Source organism: Crinia signifera, chromosome 4 (genome assembly GCF_055691185.1).
Source record: "Crinia signifera chromosome 4, ASM5569118v1, whole genome shotgun sequence".
Lineage (NCBI taxonomy): Eukaryota > Metazoa > Chordata > Amphibia > Anura > Myobatrachidae > Crinia > Crinia signifera.
Window position 1 is genome coordinate 101,901,209 of NC_139220.1, and position 18,669 is coordinate 101,919,877.

General features: G+C 45.3%; 1 protein-coding gene across 1 annotated transcript in view; it reads right to left on the reverse strand.

The window, feature by feature from the left end:
• Positions 1-18,430, reverse strand: part of LOC146074212 (ADP-ribosylation factor-like protein 3) — a 29,328-nt gene extending 10,898 nt beyond the window's left edge. The window contains exons 1-4 of the mRNA XM_083182071.1: positions 17,638-18,430; positions 12,486-12,638; positions 8,668-8,784; positions 3,421-3,471 (exon numbers count right to left, since the gene is read on the reverse strand). Coding sequence (XP_083038197.1) covers positions 3,421-3,471; positions 8,668-8,784; positions 12,486-12,638; positions 17,638-17,655 — 339 coding nt within the window. The 5' untranslated portion in view covers positions 17,656-18,430. The remainder of the gene's footprint in view (positions 1-3,420; positions 3,472-8,667; positions 8,785-12,485; positions 12,639-17,637) is intronic.
• Between the last annotated feature and the right edge of the window lie 239 nt (positions 18,431-18,669).

Genomic DNA, 18,669 nt, shown 5'->3' on the forward strand with positions numbered 1-18,669 from the left:
CAGTAAGTCTGCTAGTGACCAGAGATATGCAAGGGAGTATCAATACAACGAACAATAACCAGCTGATTGCGTTATGTGCTGATCACCCCCTGCGGTGCCCGGTCCCACTAAGTCTGGTATTGACCAGCGTTACACAAAGGAACTGAAGATAGAGACACAAACACAGTCTGATTGCATTATGTCTTGATCACCCCCCTGTGGAGATTGTCTCTCAGCTATCACCCTCCTGTAAATAGCAGGGACAATAGTAAGGTAATTGGACATAACATTTTGGTGAATTCATACACTGTTCTTTTCTGGGTATTTCCTGTCCGACCATATTTGGGTAACATACAGTCTAATACTATGGTACACACAGATATGGGGAATAGAAACATCTGCAGAGAACAAGAGGGCTAAAATGTACATTAATTACTGTGGAGTTCTACAGCCTAATACTATATGATCTGGAAATACACACACATATATGGGGAATAGAACATCTGCAGAGAACAAGAGGGTACAGACTGACTAAAAAGTACATTCATCACTACAAATAATAAAATATCATAATTACAGTCTTACTGGCAGTCTGCTAACCTCACAGGGCCCACTGCCTAGTACTGCCTTATCTACCTATCTTGTGTCTAGTACTGCTGTATCTACCTTCCTGGTCCCTAGCACTGCAGTGCCGCACACTTGTGTGGCTTAGCATAGTTATCCAGCTACCTCGGTGCAACCTTTTGCCCTAAAATCAATATTGTGAGGTGTTCAGAATAGACTGGAAATGAGTGGAAATGAATGTTATTGAGGTTAATATAGCGTAGGAGCAAAAAAAAAAAAACCCAAATTCTGCGATTTTAGCAGTTTTTTATGCTTTTTTAACAAAAAAAATCAAAACCCAAAACCCAAGAAATCCAAACACAAAACACTTAGGAGGTGTTTTGCCAAAACCCATTAGACCCCAAAACCTCAAGGTAATCAGAACCCAAAACCTGAAAAGTGGCTGGTGCACATCCCTAGTTTTTATAGAAGTGTACCGGGCACCCCTACTGTATTTAACATTGGTCCTGCTTGACCAGGTCGCAAACAGAGGACCAAGGTATAATTAGTTTGGAACCTGATCCTTAGAGGTGAGGTTAGACCCTCAATAGTGGGGCCCATCTGAGATTTCTACGGTACCCCTGTGGGTAAGTCTGGCACTGCCCATGTTCTTACGTCCGTTGTCACTATTTCTATACTTGGCCTCCTCTATTCATTTGACAGATTTCAGTTTACTCAAATTTAAATGTATGGTTGTAAGTAATGCTGCTTTCCCACTGCCAAGCCGTTTAAAGAACCGGTATTTTTAAACGGTATTTAAAACGGTATTAGTTTTCACATTGCAGTAGATTACCTTTTTATACCGTTTAAGTACCATTCACATTGCAGTTATACCGTTTAAACCCCTCGTGTCCCCTGGTACCTGTCCTGCCCCCTTCCCCCCGTACCTGCCAGCTGGTACCCTCGCTTCCCCCCCCCCTGCCCTGGTACCCCCCCCTGCCCTGGTAGCTTGCCCCCCCCCCCCTGGTACCTTGCAGCTGGTACCTTGCAGCGGGGCAGCATGGTAGGCAGCAGGCATTTAAGTGCTCCTAGTCGTCAGGTCCCAGACTGATTGCTGAAAGCATCATGCAGGAGGAGGCTGGTGCACAGACAGCGGGGGCACTGGGGATCCGGGCAGCGCGTCCGTGCTCAGGAGGAGGACGCAGAGAAAGGTCCATTAGGAGATTGTCATTTCATCGGCGAGGGGTCCCTGCCGCGAATGGGAAATAGCGGAGCCGTTCATTAAATATGCGCATATTTAATTTGTGGCGCATTAGATATATGCATATCTAATGAGCCGCTAATTAACTATGCCCATATTTAATGATCGGCGAGGGGTCCCTGCCGCGAATGGGAAATAGCAGAGCTGTTCATTAAATATGCGCATATTTAATTAGCGGCTCATTAGATATGCATATATATCTAATGAGCCGCTAATTAAATATGCACATATTTAATTAACTGCTCCGCTATTTCCCATTCGCAGCAGGGACCCCTCGCCGATGAAATGACAATCTCCTAATGGACCTTCCTCCGCGTCCTCCTGAGCACGGACGCGCTGCCCGGATCCATAGTGCCCCCGCTGTCTGTGCACCAGCCTTCTCCTGCATGATGCTTTCAGCAATCAGTCTGGGACCTGCCGACTAGGAGCCCTTCAATGCCCGCTGCCTACCATGCTGCCCTTACTCTGCCTACCATGTTGCCCCGCTGCCCGTACTCTGCCTACCATGCTGCCCGGATGCAAGGTACCAGCTGCAAGGTACCAGGGGAGGGTGGGGGGAGCAAGGTATCAGGGCAGGGGGGGGGTACCAGGGCAAGGGGGGAAGCGAGGGTACCAGCTGGCAGGTACGGGGGGTAGGGGGGGCAGGACAGGTACCAAGGGAGGGGAGAAACTAGTGTAGGATCTTAAATACCGTCTAAAGGTGCCCACAGACGCTACAATTGTACTGTGCTATGCGTTTTTGACTGTACAATGGTTCTATACAATTATTCTTCCAGCTTGCTATGAGATGTGCACTTGGATGCATGTGATGAACCCATGTTTGTAATGTTAAATTTCAGATGTAGTCTAAAAAGTACGTGCAGCACATACTTTTTTAGACATACAATATCGGGCTTATCGCATCGCACAAGCCTATAAACACCATCCAATAATTGTATATAGGATGCAATTTGTGCTTAAAAAGTACAACACGCATTCGATAATTGATGTGTCTGTGGGCACCTTAAGAGGCATTCCCACTGCCTAAAAACGGCTTTGAAACATGTAGGACTCTGCTTTTTAAACGTGTTGAAATACCGGTTAACTTTAACTGGTAAATCAACTCTGGCGCTTTCCTAAACGTTTAGAAAGGGGGAAAAAAACGGCAATATAAGACCTGCAGTGGGAAAGGGGCACGGGTGCCCATACACGGTACAATTATTGTATACAATATCGCATCTCATCTCATCGCATCGCACAGGTTTTGCAATGCAATGAGATGAGATGAGATCTGCGCATACTTTTTGTACTAGATCTCATTTCATCTCATTGCATTGCAAAACCTGTGCGATGCAATGAGATGAGATGAGATGCAATATTGTATACAATAATTGTACCGTGTATGGGCACCTTAACAGACATCCATTTATCAAAGGGTTTTCTTTTTTGGGGGCACACTTTTGTTTCATTTTTAGTGAAGTTAAGATTTCAGTTTACTCCAACCTGTCCTATTAGGTTTTGGGAGACAAATATGCAATATGGGCACCATATCAGGCTGGCAAATGGCAAGTATGATTATGTTTGTTGAAAGAATTGTTAAAGCTAGAGTTTACACACGTTTTCCAAAAAATGAAGCTCCAGCATTTGTGACATCATACCTGCCCTGTTTCTTCAAATCGTTTACGGTCTGCGCTGTCCACTACATAGATCTACAACAAAGGAAATAAACAGATGTTGAGACATCATACGTACATTTCATTTACTGACCAGTGTCTGCTGGAGTGTCTTTACTGAAGGACATATTTCTAGCTTCCTCACACAATGATGCTATTTTTATTGGGGCTAATAGTGTAGGGGTGTACACCAACACGACAGTGACCACTCCCACACAGCATTGGCCACAGCTCCTCTGCTTCTCACATTTGGCCCTAGATCCTGGGGTAGCCAACCCTTGTCCTCGAGAGCTACCAACAGTGCATGTTTTGCAGGTCTCCTCACAGAATCACTGCCCTAGATCAATTTCAGTGGGCATGATTTGCAGGTTCTGTCAGATTTACTAAACTTCAAAAAGTAATAAATTGAAGAGTGATAAAGTATCAGCCAATTAGACGCTAAGGGTAACATTTAATACAATGCGATTTTGCTTTTTTGGCGATAAATAGACATCAAAATGGCGTTTTCGCATTTTTTCTGAAATCGCCAATTTAATAGAGTGCGCTAAGTCCACTAAATCACACTTTTTGTGCGATAATTCGCACTTTCTCCCTTGCCAGAAAAAAAATCAAATTTTTATCGCATCCAGATGTTTTCGCATAGAAAAGCATACAAATCGCTTATTTAATGGCATGCGCAAACGGAATTCGCATGTTTGAGGTGTGTAAAAATCATGGTCTGGATTGGCTGGTGGGCTGGCCGGAGGGCAGAGCCCCAGAAGTAAACAGAAGACCGGAGCGTGGTGACAGTGGTGCAGAGGTCCCGGAGAAGCCCTGAAGATGTCCAGTGAGTATGTTTTCTCTCCACAGGTACCCGAGTGGATACTACTGGACAAGGGGACCGATGCTTCGTGGCAACATAGGTGAGTATTGGATGAATGGGCTCCGTGTGTAATAAAGTTTTACTGTCAGTGTGTAAGTGTATTTATTTAACTATTTGTTCTACTGTGGGACTACAAGTCTCATCGGGCCCTTTATTGCCCTGCATGCAGGGACTTGTGGTTCTCCAAGTCCCTGCATGCGGTGCAGGCTTGCTGGGACTCATAGTTCCACAGCAGTATACAATAGTTTTTGTATATTTTTACACCAATTATCAGCTCGATGCCGACCGCCCAGGGGCATCGAGGATAGCCCCGGGCTTCAGCATGGGCAGGTAAGTTCTGGAGGGGGGGGACTCAGGGGCGTAGCGCCAATATTTGCGCCCCCCCCGCCGGATAATTTAGGCGCCCACCCCTCCCTAAATTTAGCGCTGCCCCCCGTTCTTACCATGCCTCCCCCCGCCGCGTCTGTATTCCGCCGGGAGTCGGGACCGCATATCTACTAATCTGCGTCCCGGCGCCTGGCTCCTTGAGTCAAATGTCCATTACAAAATGTCCGCCTCCTTACAGCAGACCGTTTGTAAGGATGCTAGAGGAGGCCGTCGCTGCCTCCTCTAGCATTCTTACAAATGGTCTGCTGTAAGGAGGAGGCCATTTTGTAATGGACATTTGACTCAAGGAGCCAGGCGCCGGGACGCAGGGGCAGATTAGTAGATATGCGGTCCCGACTCCCGGCGGAATACAGATGCGGGGGGGGGAGACAGCGGCCAGGGAACAGTAAGGAGAGGGGTGGAGGGCAGTGGCCGGTGCCAGCATCCGGCGCCCACGCAGCCCGCGCTCCCCCAAGCAGCAGCAGGGGCTGCCTTACGCTATCTACGCCACTGGGGGACCCCTTCTTTGGGGGGGTCCCCACTTCCCCAGGACCCCTGGGGTCAGAGGGCTGAATGCTTTTTGTATAAAAAGTCTCCCCTGGCTGTGGCATTACCCTGCTGGCTGGTTGGGCCCGGTGCTGGTTCTTGAAATACGGGGGACCCCTACTCATTTTGTCCCCCATATTTTGGGAACCAGGACCGGCCCTTGAGCCTGGTGCTGGTTTTATAAAATACTGGGGACCCCTATTTGTTTTGCCCCGTGGTTTTATGAAACCAGCTCTTTGAGCCCAGGGCTGGTTATGCTCAGGAGGGGGGACCCCACGCCGTTTTTTGTTGTTGTTTTTGTACACAAATCGCACATGTCTGAAAATGTGTGGATTTTCATGACTGAAAATCGCACATTTTCAAGACTAAAAATCGCACTATATAGCATTTTATCGCGCTTTTTTGCGATTTTTAAAAAGTGCGATGTGCGGCAATATGTTGCGATTTTGAAAAGTGCGATAAAATCGCATCCTACTGCCAAAGACGCCTGTAGCATGGCAGTGATGAGCTGATTGGATGATACTTAATCACTCTCCACTTTATTACTTTTTGAAGCTTAGTACATCGGGCCCATTAAGAGATCTGAATGTTGTTGAAATTTGTCTCTACCAGTAAGCAGGAAAATCATGGGCTGTGAGTGGTGGGTTGGCTTTGGAGATCCACCTTAGTTCTATTCATCAGAGTAGGAAAACTTTTGGATAGGTATAATTACTTTGCAATGGTAGAGGTTTGGAATACTGGAGACTGATGTTGAGCTGCATCATTGACTATGACTGAGAATTGGTTGTACAAAGGAATCCAAATCAGGGCAATTGTAGTTATAGGAGAAAAGGCTAGTTTTAATGAAGCTTGGAGGATTGATTAGTGAATATTTAAGGTTTGCTGTGTGCATATTAATTTGGGTGCAGAAGGAGGAACATGAAATACAATTTGAGACTGTAGGGAAGAAGGTTGTGGTCAGAGAGCCAGTAATGCTGGATACACACCAGAACAATTTGGTCTCAATTCCCCCAATTTCGATGCAATCTCGATCGATTATATGTATATTGGGCATGTTTTAGATCCGATACGATGCGCGTCCCTGATGGACGTTTTAGGGATCCTACCTGCTGCAGTCAGGATTTGTAAAAGATCCCTTCAACTGGATACAGATCGTGATCGGATCGTTTGCAGATAGCGTGTTCCAACAGATCGTGCGATCATCATACGATCTGCTCACAATCATGATTGTTCTGGTGTGTACCTATCATAAGTCAAATTGGACAAACTAAGTATCGAGCAAAATGGGATCAAGTGTAGGGAGCATCCATCACATTAGGACCCTTATTCAGATCTAATCGCAGTACAAATTTGTTCTCAAAATGGGCAAAACCATGTGCACTGCAGGTGGGGCAGATGTAACATGTGCTGAGAGAGTTACATTTGGGTGGGGTGTGTTGAAACTGAAATCTAATACCACTTTCACATCGCAGACCCGTTTTAAAAACCGGTATTTTAAACCGGTAATTAAAACGGGTCAGAGCCTTAATAGTGGCCAGATTAAACGTTTTAAAAGCAGGTTCAGTGTCATTACACATTGCAGTTGAAACGTTTCAATCTGAACACGTTTCAAGGCAGAGTGTAATGCACTGATCAGCGCCATCCCCGGTGCTCGTCCGTGCGGCGCGGAGGTACCTGTTAAGGGAGAGCCTGGAGGTCCCTGCGCCTGCGGCGCTGAGTATGATGCTGCCGGGGTCCCTGCAGTGAAGTGGAAATAACGCGCTATCTCCAGCGGAGATAGCGCGTTATTTCCACTTCACTGCAGGGACCCCGGCAGCATCATACTCAGCGCCGCAGGCGCAGGGACCTCCAGGCTCTCCCTTAACAGGTACCTCCGCGCCGCACGGACCCCCTGCCAGCTCCCGGGGAGGTCTTTTAACGGGGGGGGGGGCAAGTGCTGGGATATATGTTGTCCGGGGGGGGGGGGGGGCGGCTATCAGTGCTTGTGCTTGTGTTGTTTGCCTGAAATACCGTTTCAGACAAACTGCACACATTCACATTGCACAAAAAACGGCAAGGAACCGTGTAGGACTCTGCTTTTTACACGGTTCGAAATGCCAGTTAACTTAAAACGGTAAATTGCCTGTGGTGCATTCACAGTGCACCCTTAAACGTTTTAAAAAGGGAAAAAAACGGCAATATACCGTTTTAAAAGTGCGATGTGAAAGGGGTATAAATATCAGTGTAAAAATAATGCAGTCAATATTTACCCTGCACAAAAAAACTAAATAACTCACACAAATCTAACTCTTTCTGCACGTCACATCTGCCCCACCTGCAGTACATGTTTTGCCCATTTTGAGAACAAATTTGTACTGCGATCAGATCTGAATAAGGGCCCAGGTGTGAGATGACTGGGAATTACCAAATGAGGAAGTAAGCAAAATTAATTTTAAAGCAGCAGAGACAGTGGGATTTCCAAAGGAATGTAGAAACCACCTAGCATTGGGGTGAGTAGGTCAAAGTACTGTTTAGGAAATATATAGGAATCGAAGCAAAGATGTCAAGGAATTGCAAAATTGACCTGGAAACTGCTCGATCAGGTATGTGTATAATTCGGGTTCTAACACAGAATTTTTGTGTGATACAATAGAAATGAATAAACCTTAACAACACACTTCCATTAATCAATCATTAAGGATCATTAAGCATTAATCAATAAGGAGACATCATATATAGTGTTTGCTTGACCTGTAATGAAACCCACTGCAGTATTTCTCTTATGTGTGTAATATTATTAATTAAAAATCACTGGTTGCACTTAAGTGATTAAATAGTCTATAATTAGGTGCAACTCCCGAGCTGTCGCACTACCACATTTAAGTGCAAGAGGAATATTCTACGTATTTAGAGCCTGATTCAGACCTGATTGCTCATCTGCTAAGTTGCAGATAAATGCAAGTAAAAAGCCGCTATCCAGAGAAGAAGGAAAGAAGCCCCGCGCAAATCTGCAAATGAATGGCGGAAAATCGCCATTTGCTATCCAGTTGCAAATCCATATGCAATTCATGAACCAACAAATACTGCATTAAATACTGTGCCGGCCTGGACAGCTCCTAGCCTGTCAAGCCACAAAGTGTGGAATTGCTGTATCATTTCAACAACAGCTGCAACTCTGTACCGTTGATGTTATGCAAGGCCACTTAACAAGTGGGAATCTCGATGACCAGTAACCTCAGCAGCTGGTGGTTTGCAACCAGGAAAATCCACTAATCCAATTGGCGAAGACCAGCAAACAAATTCCACGATGACTACTGCAAATCCATCCGGGGAGCAACATCTAGCACTGAAGCACTTATACTAATATATGGGAATAGACATAGTAGTGGTGGTCTTCAGATGTTCATGTAGGGGGGTTGTCAATTTTATTAACAAATGTACTGCGCATTACATTTACACCCTTAAGATAGATATCTCACCAGTAAGTCAGTGCTTCCAAGGTATCTTTTCCAATGTGCACGAATTGTTCTTTGACCTCCAATGTCCCAGACTGTCAATTTTAACCCTTGAGACTGGACACTTTTGATATTGAAGCCCTGAAATAAAAAATGGTAGGGTTAAGACATGGTAAAGAAAATTGTATCACTTTAAATGTCTAATAAGGGGCATACACACGGGGCGATAAAAGCCTCTTTTCTTGTCTAGATCGCTTAGAAAAGGGAGTGCCCCAGAAAATGCAGCCAATTCCCTGCCGCTGGGAGAGAGGGGCGCTAACATCAGCTCCTTCTCCCCATGCTCACCGCAGTCCTGGCTTATTTACCGCTGTGAACAGAGGGGAAAACCATCTGATGGTGAGTGATTTCCTATGGTTTTGCCATCATGTGCCACGGCTGCAAATGAACTCGCAGCCGTACACATGGGTGTGAATTCGCATGTGCTGGACATCTTGAGGTGGCATTTACCTGATTGCTGGTCTATGAAGATTCGCAGCCCAGCAATCAGGTCTGAACCTTGCTCTAAGCAAGGATCGCTCTGTGTGTATTTCACATAAGGATGGTGATGCGCGGCCCAACGCGTCGCCACCCCCAGCTCAGATAGTAAGCACATGCAGTCAATAACTAGTCAGATCGCCTGCATGTGTATAACAAACACTGGGTTAGCTCAGATTGCCCATACACACATCACTATGGGCCTTATTCTAGTTCACTCTTACTGACAAAATCCTTCTTAGATGGACAAAACCATGTGCACTGCAGGGGGGCAGATGTAAAATGTGCAGAGAGAATTAGATTTGGGTGAGTTATTTTGTTTCTGTGCAGGGTAAATACTGGCTGCTTTATTCTTACACTGCAATATAGATCTCACTTTGAAGTAAAATCCCACCCAAATCGAATTCTCTCTGCACAAGTAACATCTGCCCCACCTGCAGTGCACATGGTTTTGTCCATCTAAGAAAGATTTTGTCAGAAAGAGTGAACTAGAATAAGGCCCTATGTGTGTATGTGCGGACTAACCAGTGATGTGTACTGTGCGATCTGTTCAAACTACAATGTAAGCTCTAAAGGTGCGTACACACGGGGGGAGATATATTGCTAGCAATATATTGCTTGCAATATATTACTGAGCAATATATTGCTCAGTGTCTCCTTTTCATCAGCGACCAGAGATGGTCGCTGATGAAAAGGAACCTCGGCTGGGGGAGCCGCAGAGGTAATTAGCTAGTCGCAGGAGCAAGCTCCTGCGACCAGCGATTACAATGGCGCAGAAAACGGGAGCGCGCACCCGGCGATTTATCGCCGGGGCACACTTCCATCACTGGCAATATGGTCGCCTGCGACCATATTCCCAGCGATTATAGCCTCTATCGCCCCCGTGTGTACACAGCATAACTTTTTTTCCCTTAATTATGTAATTACTAATTTATGCTACATTTGGAACCTATCTGTAATTGTCTGTTCACCTTGTATTCATATAATCTTGTTGTATGTTCTATGCCTATTGACGGCATTACAGAACAATTATACGATGGACAATAAGTAAGGTAACAAGACCTCTCACGTGTGTAATGTTCTCTATTTCATTATAATTAACCACGAGGCCAGAACAGGTAGACCACTGCTTCCTCTAACAAACCCAGAGGAACATCTGACTTCTCTGCATCCTTGGGTTCCTTTCCCACTGTGTCCCAATCACTGCAAGTTGCTGTGTCTGGGCAGCCGCAGCACTCCACCACCTGGCAATTGCAGAGAGAAGCACCCATTGGGGAAATTGAAAACACAGCACTCATGTGAATCAGTTCAGTGCTGGCTTCTCCATATCCCAGTTCAAAAACCCAGTGGCTACAGAGAGGAGCAGCCAAGGACATAGAAACGGAGCAGCACGTCGGCCTTCAACTGCATTCCCCAATAAAGATTGATCCTCAGACTATAGGCCATGGGATTATTGAGGTATATATTACCTTGATGAAGTGTACAGATAGTTGAACTCATTTCAGAAAATCATTTTTATTCTGGTAATATTGATCAAGGATATGAATAGAGGACAACCGTTCACGTTTGTGCACAGTACACCTGTCACAAGTTGCACTGGACTACCTGCCTATTCAGCTCGGGAATTGGCTATACCTAATGCAGAGGTGCGGAGTCTAACCGTGCCGAGGGTTTTCTGCCAGTGACCCCTCCAATTGGGATTTGGGCTTCTGCGGCACTCGACACGTCGGTCGCGGTCCTCTGATTAGGTTTCCCTTTATGAGCTGAAGGCCGGGAGTAGTTGATATGGAGAAGCGGTCGTCTAGCCGGGTCGGTATCTATGCGGTCAGTTAGGAGCCCAGGGGAGAGGCAAAGGAGGTCCAAGACAAGCCGGGTCATACACGGGAGACACTGGTTGCGGTACACTGGGATGAGACGGAGGGATAGTCGGGAGCAAGCCGGGGTCATACACGGAGAGGTCACAAGTGGAGTACAAGGGGTTAAGCGGGAGAATCGTCAGTAACAAGCCGGATCAATAACAGTAGCACTGGAGACAAGAACTAAGCACAGTAACGCTGGAGTAGATGTGAGCCTATACTCTGGCAGTGATTTGCCTGCCAGAGACTTCCTTTATACTGTGGACTAGGCAGTTCAATTTCCTGCCTGTCCCTTTAAACATTAGAACGTGCGGCGCGCGCCCCTAGTAAGCGCGCTCCCGCGTACCCGGAAGCTGCAGACACGCTGCCGGGACCTGTGCAGGGAGAGACGCCAGCCGCCCGTTACACCGCCGCCCACCGCCTGCCTCAGACCGGTGTCGCCCAGTCTGCTCAGAGCGCTGCCTGAGCCAGTGCCTGGAGCGCCCAGCCTGCTGCCCTCAGAAGCCACGTCCCCGGACCCGGTAAGAGACTCCCGCGGTCCGGGAGACTGTGACAACACCATACCATAACATTGTAATTTTTAATGTATACTGAATTCAAAAGAAAAGATTATTTTAATAAAGTGGTGTTTGATAAGTTTTAAATAAATGTTCTTGACCTAATTCAATTGTAGAAAACCCAGCAATTTCTGAGCATTTTTGGAAAAAATATTGACAATTTGGTCGGTTAACAACGATACTAGTTATTGGCAGCATACTGTATTTTGTTTAGTATCACTGTGAGTTTGCCGTAAATCAGTGGTTCCCAAACTGTGTACCGTGGTACCCTGGGGTGCCTTGGGACCCTTGCAGGGGTGCCTCGGGTTTGTGGATCAGAAGCAATGCTAACTATTTATGGTCATAATAATAGGCAAAACCAGTGCTGGTGGCTGCCAATCATAAACTATGTGGACAAATATAAGTGGATACTCCAGGGTGCTGTGATTCAAAAAGGTTTGGGAACCACTGCTGTAGGTATTTGAGATGATGTTCCTACTAACTACCGTTTTCCTCCTCCACTGTAGAGTATACTGCTGTACTATTGACTGTCGGCAATGGGTTACTGATCTTCAACTCTACATGTCCTCAGCATAACCGGTAAGAGTTTGCTGTTTTCACATTGCCAGCTATAGGTGGTACAGTCATAAACAGTGGTACAAGTCAGCATCTCCACTTCTAAAAACCAGTAAATATACCCCTTGGTGTCCACACAATTCTCCTAACCTTTTCTACTCACCCTGAAGTCCCAGCTCATTGTTTTCATGTTTAAAACCAAATATATTTTTTACATATTCGCAAAGTATAGTAGGAATCATGAGCTGGATGAGCATGCAGTCGAGCACAGAGTGTGATCAGTGTTATTGTTTGTTGCTCTTGTATTCAATAAAGCATTTTAGTATTTCCATTTACACACCTGTGTTGGGGTTATATTGCTGACCTCCTCCAAGGCCAGTCTGGTCAGGATGGTTGTCTTTCCAGCATTGTCAAGGCCTAATAGTACAATTCTTATCCCATTCTCGGCAAGATGATCAACCTTTTTTAACCCTTCTACAAGTGACAACAAACCCTAGAAACACAGCACAAAGTTAAAAACTTTATTTATGGTAAGCAGCTATATGTACAGTACTTCAGAGGAAATCAATCATTAAAATACACACAGTATACGCAGATTTTATTGATGAATTACAATAATTGCACTTGCCCTGCATTCAGAAGTGTACACATCCATGCAGCAGTACTGCTCCTATCCATTGGCTTGGGGAAATAGCCGCCATTACAGTCAGCATGCCCTTGCAATAGCACCACCCAAAATCAGAGGAATCTCAGCATACGTACAACTATGCATAGCACAAGCTTCATATGCTCAGCCTGGCCTATGCGCCAATGCCTCATTGCTGCCCAGCTCCTTCAGCAACAGCTGCAGATGCCAGTGTGGTGCCTATGCCTCAGCCTCCCCTGTAGTTACTTATAGATGTCTATGCAAGTCCTGTCCACATAAAGGTCTTTAATGCAACTGTGCATCAGTCCCAGATTATAGTAATTAGCAGGGGCATGTCTACCCATTGGCCAGGATCACAATTTGGTAGAATCACTCACCCACTGCCAGTTCTACACTTCCTCTGTGTCCCTGCCATCGCCCTCCCTTTAACTCCCCCCTGTATCCCTGACCTTACCCTCACTGTAACTCCCACCCTGTGTCCCTGAGCTCAGTCTCCTTGTAACTTTGCCTCTGTGTCCTTGCCCTCACATCTATGTAGTTACACCTCACTGTCTCACCTCAACCTCCCTGTAACTCCCTTTCACTGTCCAAGCCTATAATTCCACCTCCGTGTCCCTAACCTCACCCATCCATGTCGTAAGGCTAAGCATTGAGCTGTGAAGGGGAAGGGTTAGGCATCTGGCAGGGATGGTGAGAGGTGTAGGGGAAGAGGGTAAGTATACTTACCAAGTCCCTGACAGGAAGTTACCATCGTGATGTCGCTGTTTGTCCATCTGAGGGCCAGATTCTCTAAGCTTCAAAAGTGATAAAATGGAGAGTGATAATCAGCCAGCCAATCAGCTTCTGCCTGACATTTTTCAAACATAGGCTGTGACGTGGCAGGTAGTCGCTGTTTGGCTGGCTGTTGATCACTCTTCATTTTATCACTTTTGAAGCTTAGTGCATCTGGCCCCATATGTATTCCCCGTGGGTATGGTTTAGACACTGCACAGGCTTTTCCGCGATCCCTGCTCCCCCCCCCCAAAAGTGGCCCAAATATGGCACTGTGCTTGTTGGGAGGTTTCTTAATATAATGGTACTAATATATAAATATAGCTCCCAACTGTCCTAAATGTGGTGGGACATTTTTTGCGGCACTGTCCCACCAACCCACCCATGGGCTGCAGCATGCGTCGGGGGTCAATGCTCTGGTCAGTAGTGAATAGATGCTTTGTGCATGTGCGCAGCATTCATTTACGGGAGGGCCTCGGGACATGGCCTGCAGCTCCCAGAGGGCATAGGTCACTGACACAGCATTTAGCATGAGGTCACTAGTCATGAGGTGATGCCCCTTGATTTTATGCACAAGGTGCACAGCTGTTCCTCTTAGAACAAGGGCAAAGTTGTGTGTGGCATTAATGTAATGTGTGAGGGCTATTAAGGTAATATAGTTGGAATAGTAATGTAATATGTAGATACATTGGGGGAGAATCTCTAAAACAGAAATGCGGTAAAAAAAAACCGTTAACAGGGTTTTTACCGCATTTCTGTATGCTCTGTGCCCCCTCCGCAGTGTCACCGCTACGGAGGGAATCGCCTGCAAAAGCTGGCGATTCCCTGCAGAAGCCTATGGGCTTCTTACCGCAGCGATGTGTGAGGGATCCGTCACGGATACCTCCCAGCATGCCCTGTGGCCGGCGCCGTGCTCTGCACACATGCGCAGATGGACTCCCGGTTCACACCCGGAAGTCCAACACCGGCACCGCATCTCTTATCGCAAGAGCTGTCCCTTGCGTTAATGACCGCATATGTTAGAGCATATGCGGTCATTAAGAATGCGGTGACCAGCGAAGGGGGGGCGAACAGCGCTGCGGATGTTAGAACATCCCGCCCATTAATGTTTAGTACAGGAATTAATTAAGACCAATTCAGTGTTGGTTTAGTTGGGAGAGAAGGGAAACAAAAGTGTCCATATGTCCAGCAGAAATATCCCACCACCTCCACAGTTTCTCCATCTAGTAAGCTCTCAGTATTGTGAGAAAACAGATTCTTCTAGATAATCCTGCATCATGCATTGGCAATAATTACTAGGAGATGTAAGTATATTAACAATAAGCAAATCATAAATGGATAATCACTAGGGAGTGTACATATAGCAGAGTTTTAGTAAGATTCTTAAATAAAGAAAACCCATAGCAAATAAATGCTAGGACACACAATAAATACTGTACATCAATAAAAAAAAATGAGGAAGGAATTTCCCGGAGTAAGGTATCAGCCACAAAACAATGATACTTCTACAACATAATGGCACTATGGGAAAGTCCTACTAAGTGCACACTGTAGCATTGAGCCCCATACACACTAGGAGATCAAGGCCACTCCCGATATAGTTAACAATAGAGGCCGCGGGTTGCTGATATGAGCATACACCCTGAACGATATCGGTGAACGACCTGAATAAGTGACGTCAGCGGGACCCGCTGAACCTGCAGGTCGTTGGTTATATAGCCAGATTGACCTGCCTGTTTAGCTGACAGCAAGGCTCATTAGCGATGGGCTGGAGCAAGCATCGTTAACCATATTGGGTGGACACACTAGACAATATTGTGAAAGATATCACTTAGAAAGCCTTTTCTAAACAATATCTTTAACAGTATCCTCTGGTGTGTATGGGGCTTTAAATACAGCATTTTGTAATAAATCTTACAGGATGAACACATACTCGGTGACAGAAGGCCATTTAGTATAGAACACCATGAACATAATCAGCAAATAAACTTTTCAGCCCCATAAAAAAAGTCTGAATGTAAGGGCCTAATTCATGTTTGCACGCATTTGCCTATGCAGCTGCCAATTTTTAGGCTACAGAGTTGCAAGTGATGCCCAGAAAAGAAGATGAGTCATTATTTTCCTATTTTCTTATTTTTGCTCGTTTATGTATTGTTAGGTGTGGCTTTGAAATCCTTGTCGTGCCATATAAATAAACCATAAAAATAATAGACGCCCAAACGTCTTTGTTATACCAGGTCTGTTTCTAGACACTTTATCTCCCAGAGCGAAGAAATAAAAATGTGCCCCCCCCCCCCTGCATAACTTAGTAGTGAATCAATTATGTTTGCCTTCACAAAACGGGGCGTGGCTTAATATAAGGGGTGTGGTCTAGCAGGGGAACAGTAAACTTACACCTCACTTTTGCAACCTGCGTGACCCGACATTGATTTCTGCAGGAATGGTCGTTGTACTCCCACTCTTAAGTTGGTTAGTGACCTAGTACATCACACATATCAAGCCCAATGACTGGCTACTTAAAATCAATATACACTGTTTATCCATAATGCCAATTACACATTATGCCGCACACTGAAATGCTAAATACACATTATGCCACACACCATGATGCTCATTAGACATTATGCCCCACACCATAATGCTCATTACACATTATGTCCTACACTGTGATGCCCATTACACATAATGCCCCTCACCATATTGCACATTACACATTATGCCCCACACCATAATGCCAATTACACCGTGATGCCAGTTACACATTACGCCCCACACCGTGATGCACATTACACATTATGCCCCACACCGTGATGCCCATTATACAATGCACCCCAAAGCATGATGCTCATTATGTCCCACACTGTGATGCCCATTACACCTTATGCCCCACACCGTGATGCCTATATATGTGATCCAATGGCAACTTGGCACGTGCACAGTGTGTACAAGGCACAAGTGTAGTCTAATGATAATCAATCAGCATTGCATACACCCATGAATTAGGCCCTTGTTCCGGAGCCCGTGACCCAATGGTACATTTACCATCAGGGAAGCAGATTGGAATTACATGGAAATCCATGCAATCTGGATGGGCATTTCTGGGCGGTGACTAGAGGGGTGGCGGATGTATTGTGGGTGTGTTGGTTTCACCAAAATGCATCTAAAGAGGCAGTTCTGCTGACACTGGTGGCCATGGAACCTCAGATATTCAGCATCAGATATGCAGAATCAGATGGCCCGACCGATGGTCTGCTGAGTCTTTGTATATATGTTGGCAGTGAGCATCTCAACACCTTGTACACTTGCACTGATCCTAGTATTCATTAAACGTTCTCCAGGGTTTTGATCCCTGACTGTTAAATGAAAAAGGCGGAGCCAGTAAATTGGTAGAGTGCTCAGGAGCCTGCTGCTGTTATGCAATTTGCGAGGAGAGGAATTAAATGTAAAAAAAACAACACCATTTAATTGAGCTAACACCAGAAATCTAATCACAGGCCATGAGATGAAAGCCGTACACCACAGCAAACATGTTGTTATGCATGGGAGATACACTATAACGTGCATACAGCATTCGATCCTGGAAGTATCCGAGCGCAACTCTGATTGGCTGTACTAAAGGCTGTATTTCCCTCCATGTAAAACAATTGCTTTTGCCTTCCTATTGCAATGTCCAATACTTTTATTTTATTTAGTAACAAATATTGGGGCTAAATATTACATGCACTAGCAGCCTGGGGATGTTGTTCCTGTCACCTGAGTTACGGTACAATCATCTAGTTACAATAAAATACTACTCTATGTAACAATAGGACATATACACAATAAGAAATCAGTACTTACAGCAAACAAAATGATTATGGTTGTGATGTATCAAATCCAGCCAATCAGCTTCTGTCATTATTTAAACTGTTCTAGATCAATGATAACTAGAAACTGATTGTTATGGGCACCTTCTCCAATTTATCTTTCTTGAACGTGTTAGATACTGTATGATTGCAATTACCAGGTATCTATTTTATTCCTGCATATAAACTATACATCAATACCCAGAGCCATTTGACAAATGTGCACATACCTTTTGCACTTCACCCATAATGCAACATTCTTTGTTGAGTGTATTGTTGTGAAGAAAGCAGTGGTTGGAATATGATAAAGCTTCTCAGTTCACAGAGATAGCAGAATTCTGCCAGGTCTTCTTTCTCCATATGACTTGAGCACAGTTCAGTGGGAGGGTTAGAGAAAGGATTAGGAAGCCAGACTTAGCTGCTGTTTTTGGCTCAGCATTAAATAATTACCTGTGTAATCCCACTGCCATCTGCCATCACTTCATTGTTGGTTAGACAAGAATCAATCTTAGACTCAGAAGCCACACCTGGACTATACAGTCCCAAGCTACCAGCACTGCTTTGTTGATCTCAGCTTGCAAACTAAAATGCTGCATTACATAGATCATGGATGTAGATATATGAGTATCAGAGGTGGGTTTTCCACAAGGCAACCTAGGCGCCTGCCTAGGACCCAGCAGGTACAAAGGGGCCACATAAAGATATCCTGGCTTCCCAAAATGTTCCCAGAAGAGCATTGCACAACTAGCGTGTGATGTCCTGGACACCACATGAACCTGCCAACCCTGCTAAAGTCCCTTTGATAGGATAACAATGACACAGAAAAGGGTTTCATCCCCTGTATGTGGACAGTCCGTTTACTTTAAATGTGACACTGGTATTAAGCCAACATCCAAAGGACATAGAGCCTGATTCAGATTTATACGCAATGCCCATGTTCACACAGCTGAGAATTTATCACAATATATTGCTATACACTGTTAGAATGAGGAGGGCCCCAAACTGGTACCTTGGCTAGTGCCCCATGAGGTCTAAATCTGCCTCTGACGAGTATATGTGAGTAATGTAAGGATTCCTGTACTTCCTTGGAAGCATTGAATGTCCTGTGGAATCTTCAATGGATTATTCCTACTGCTTTTACTTAACAGCCTCTATTATGCTAAAATCCAACCGCCTAGTCTTCCAGCAGTGGGCTGAGTCAGGAGGTGTACACACAGCTTGGGTCCGGATTATCAGTCATCACTGCAATTTCAGGTGCAGGC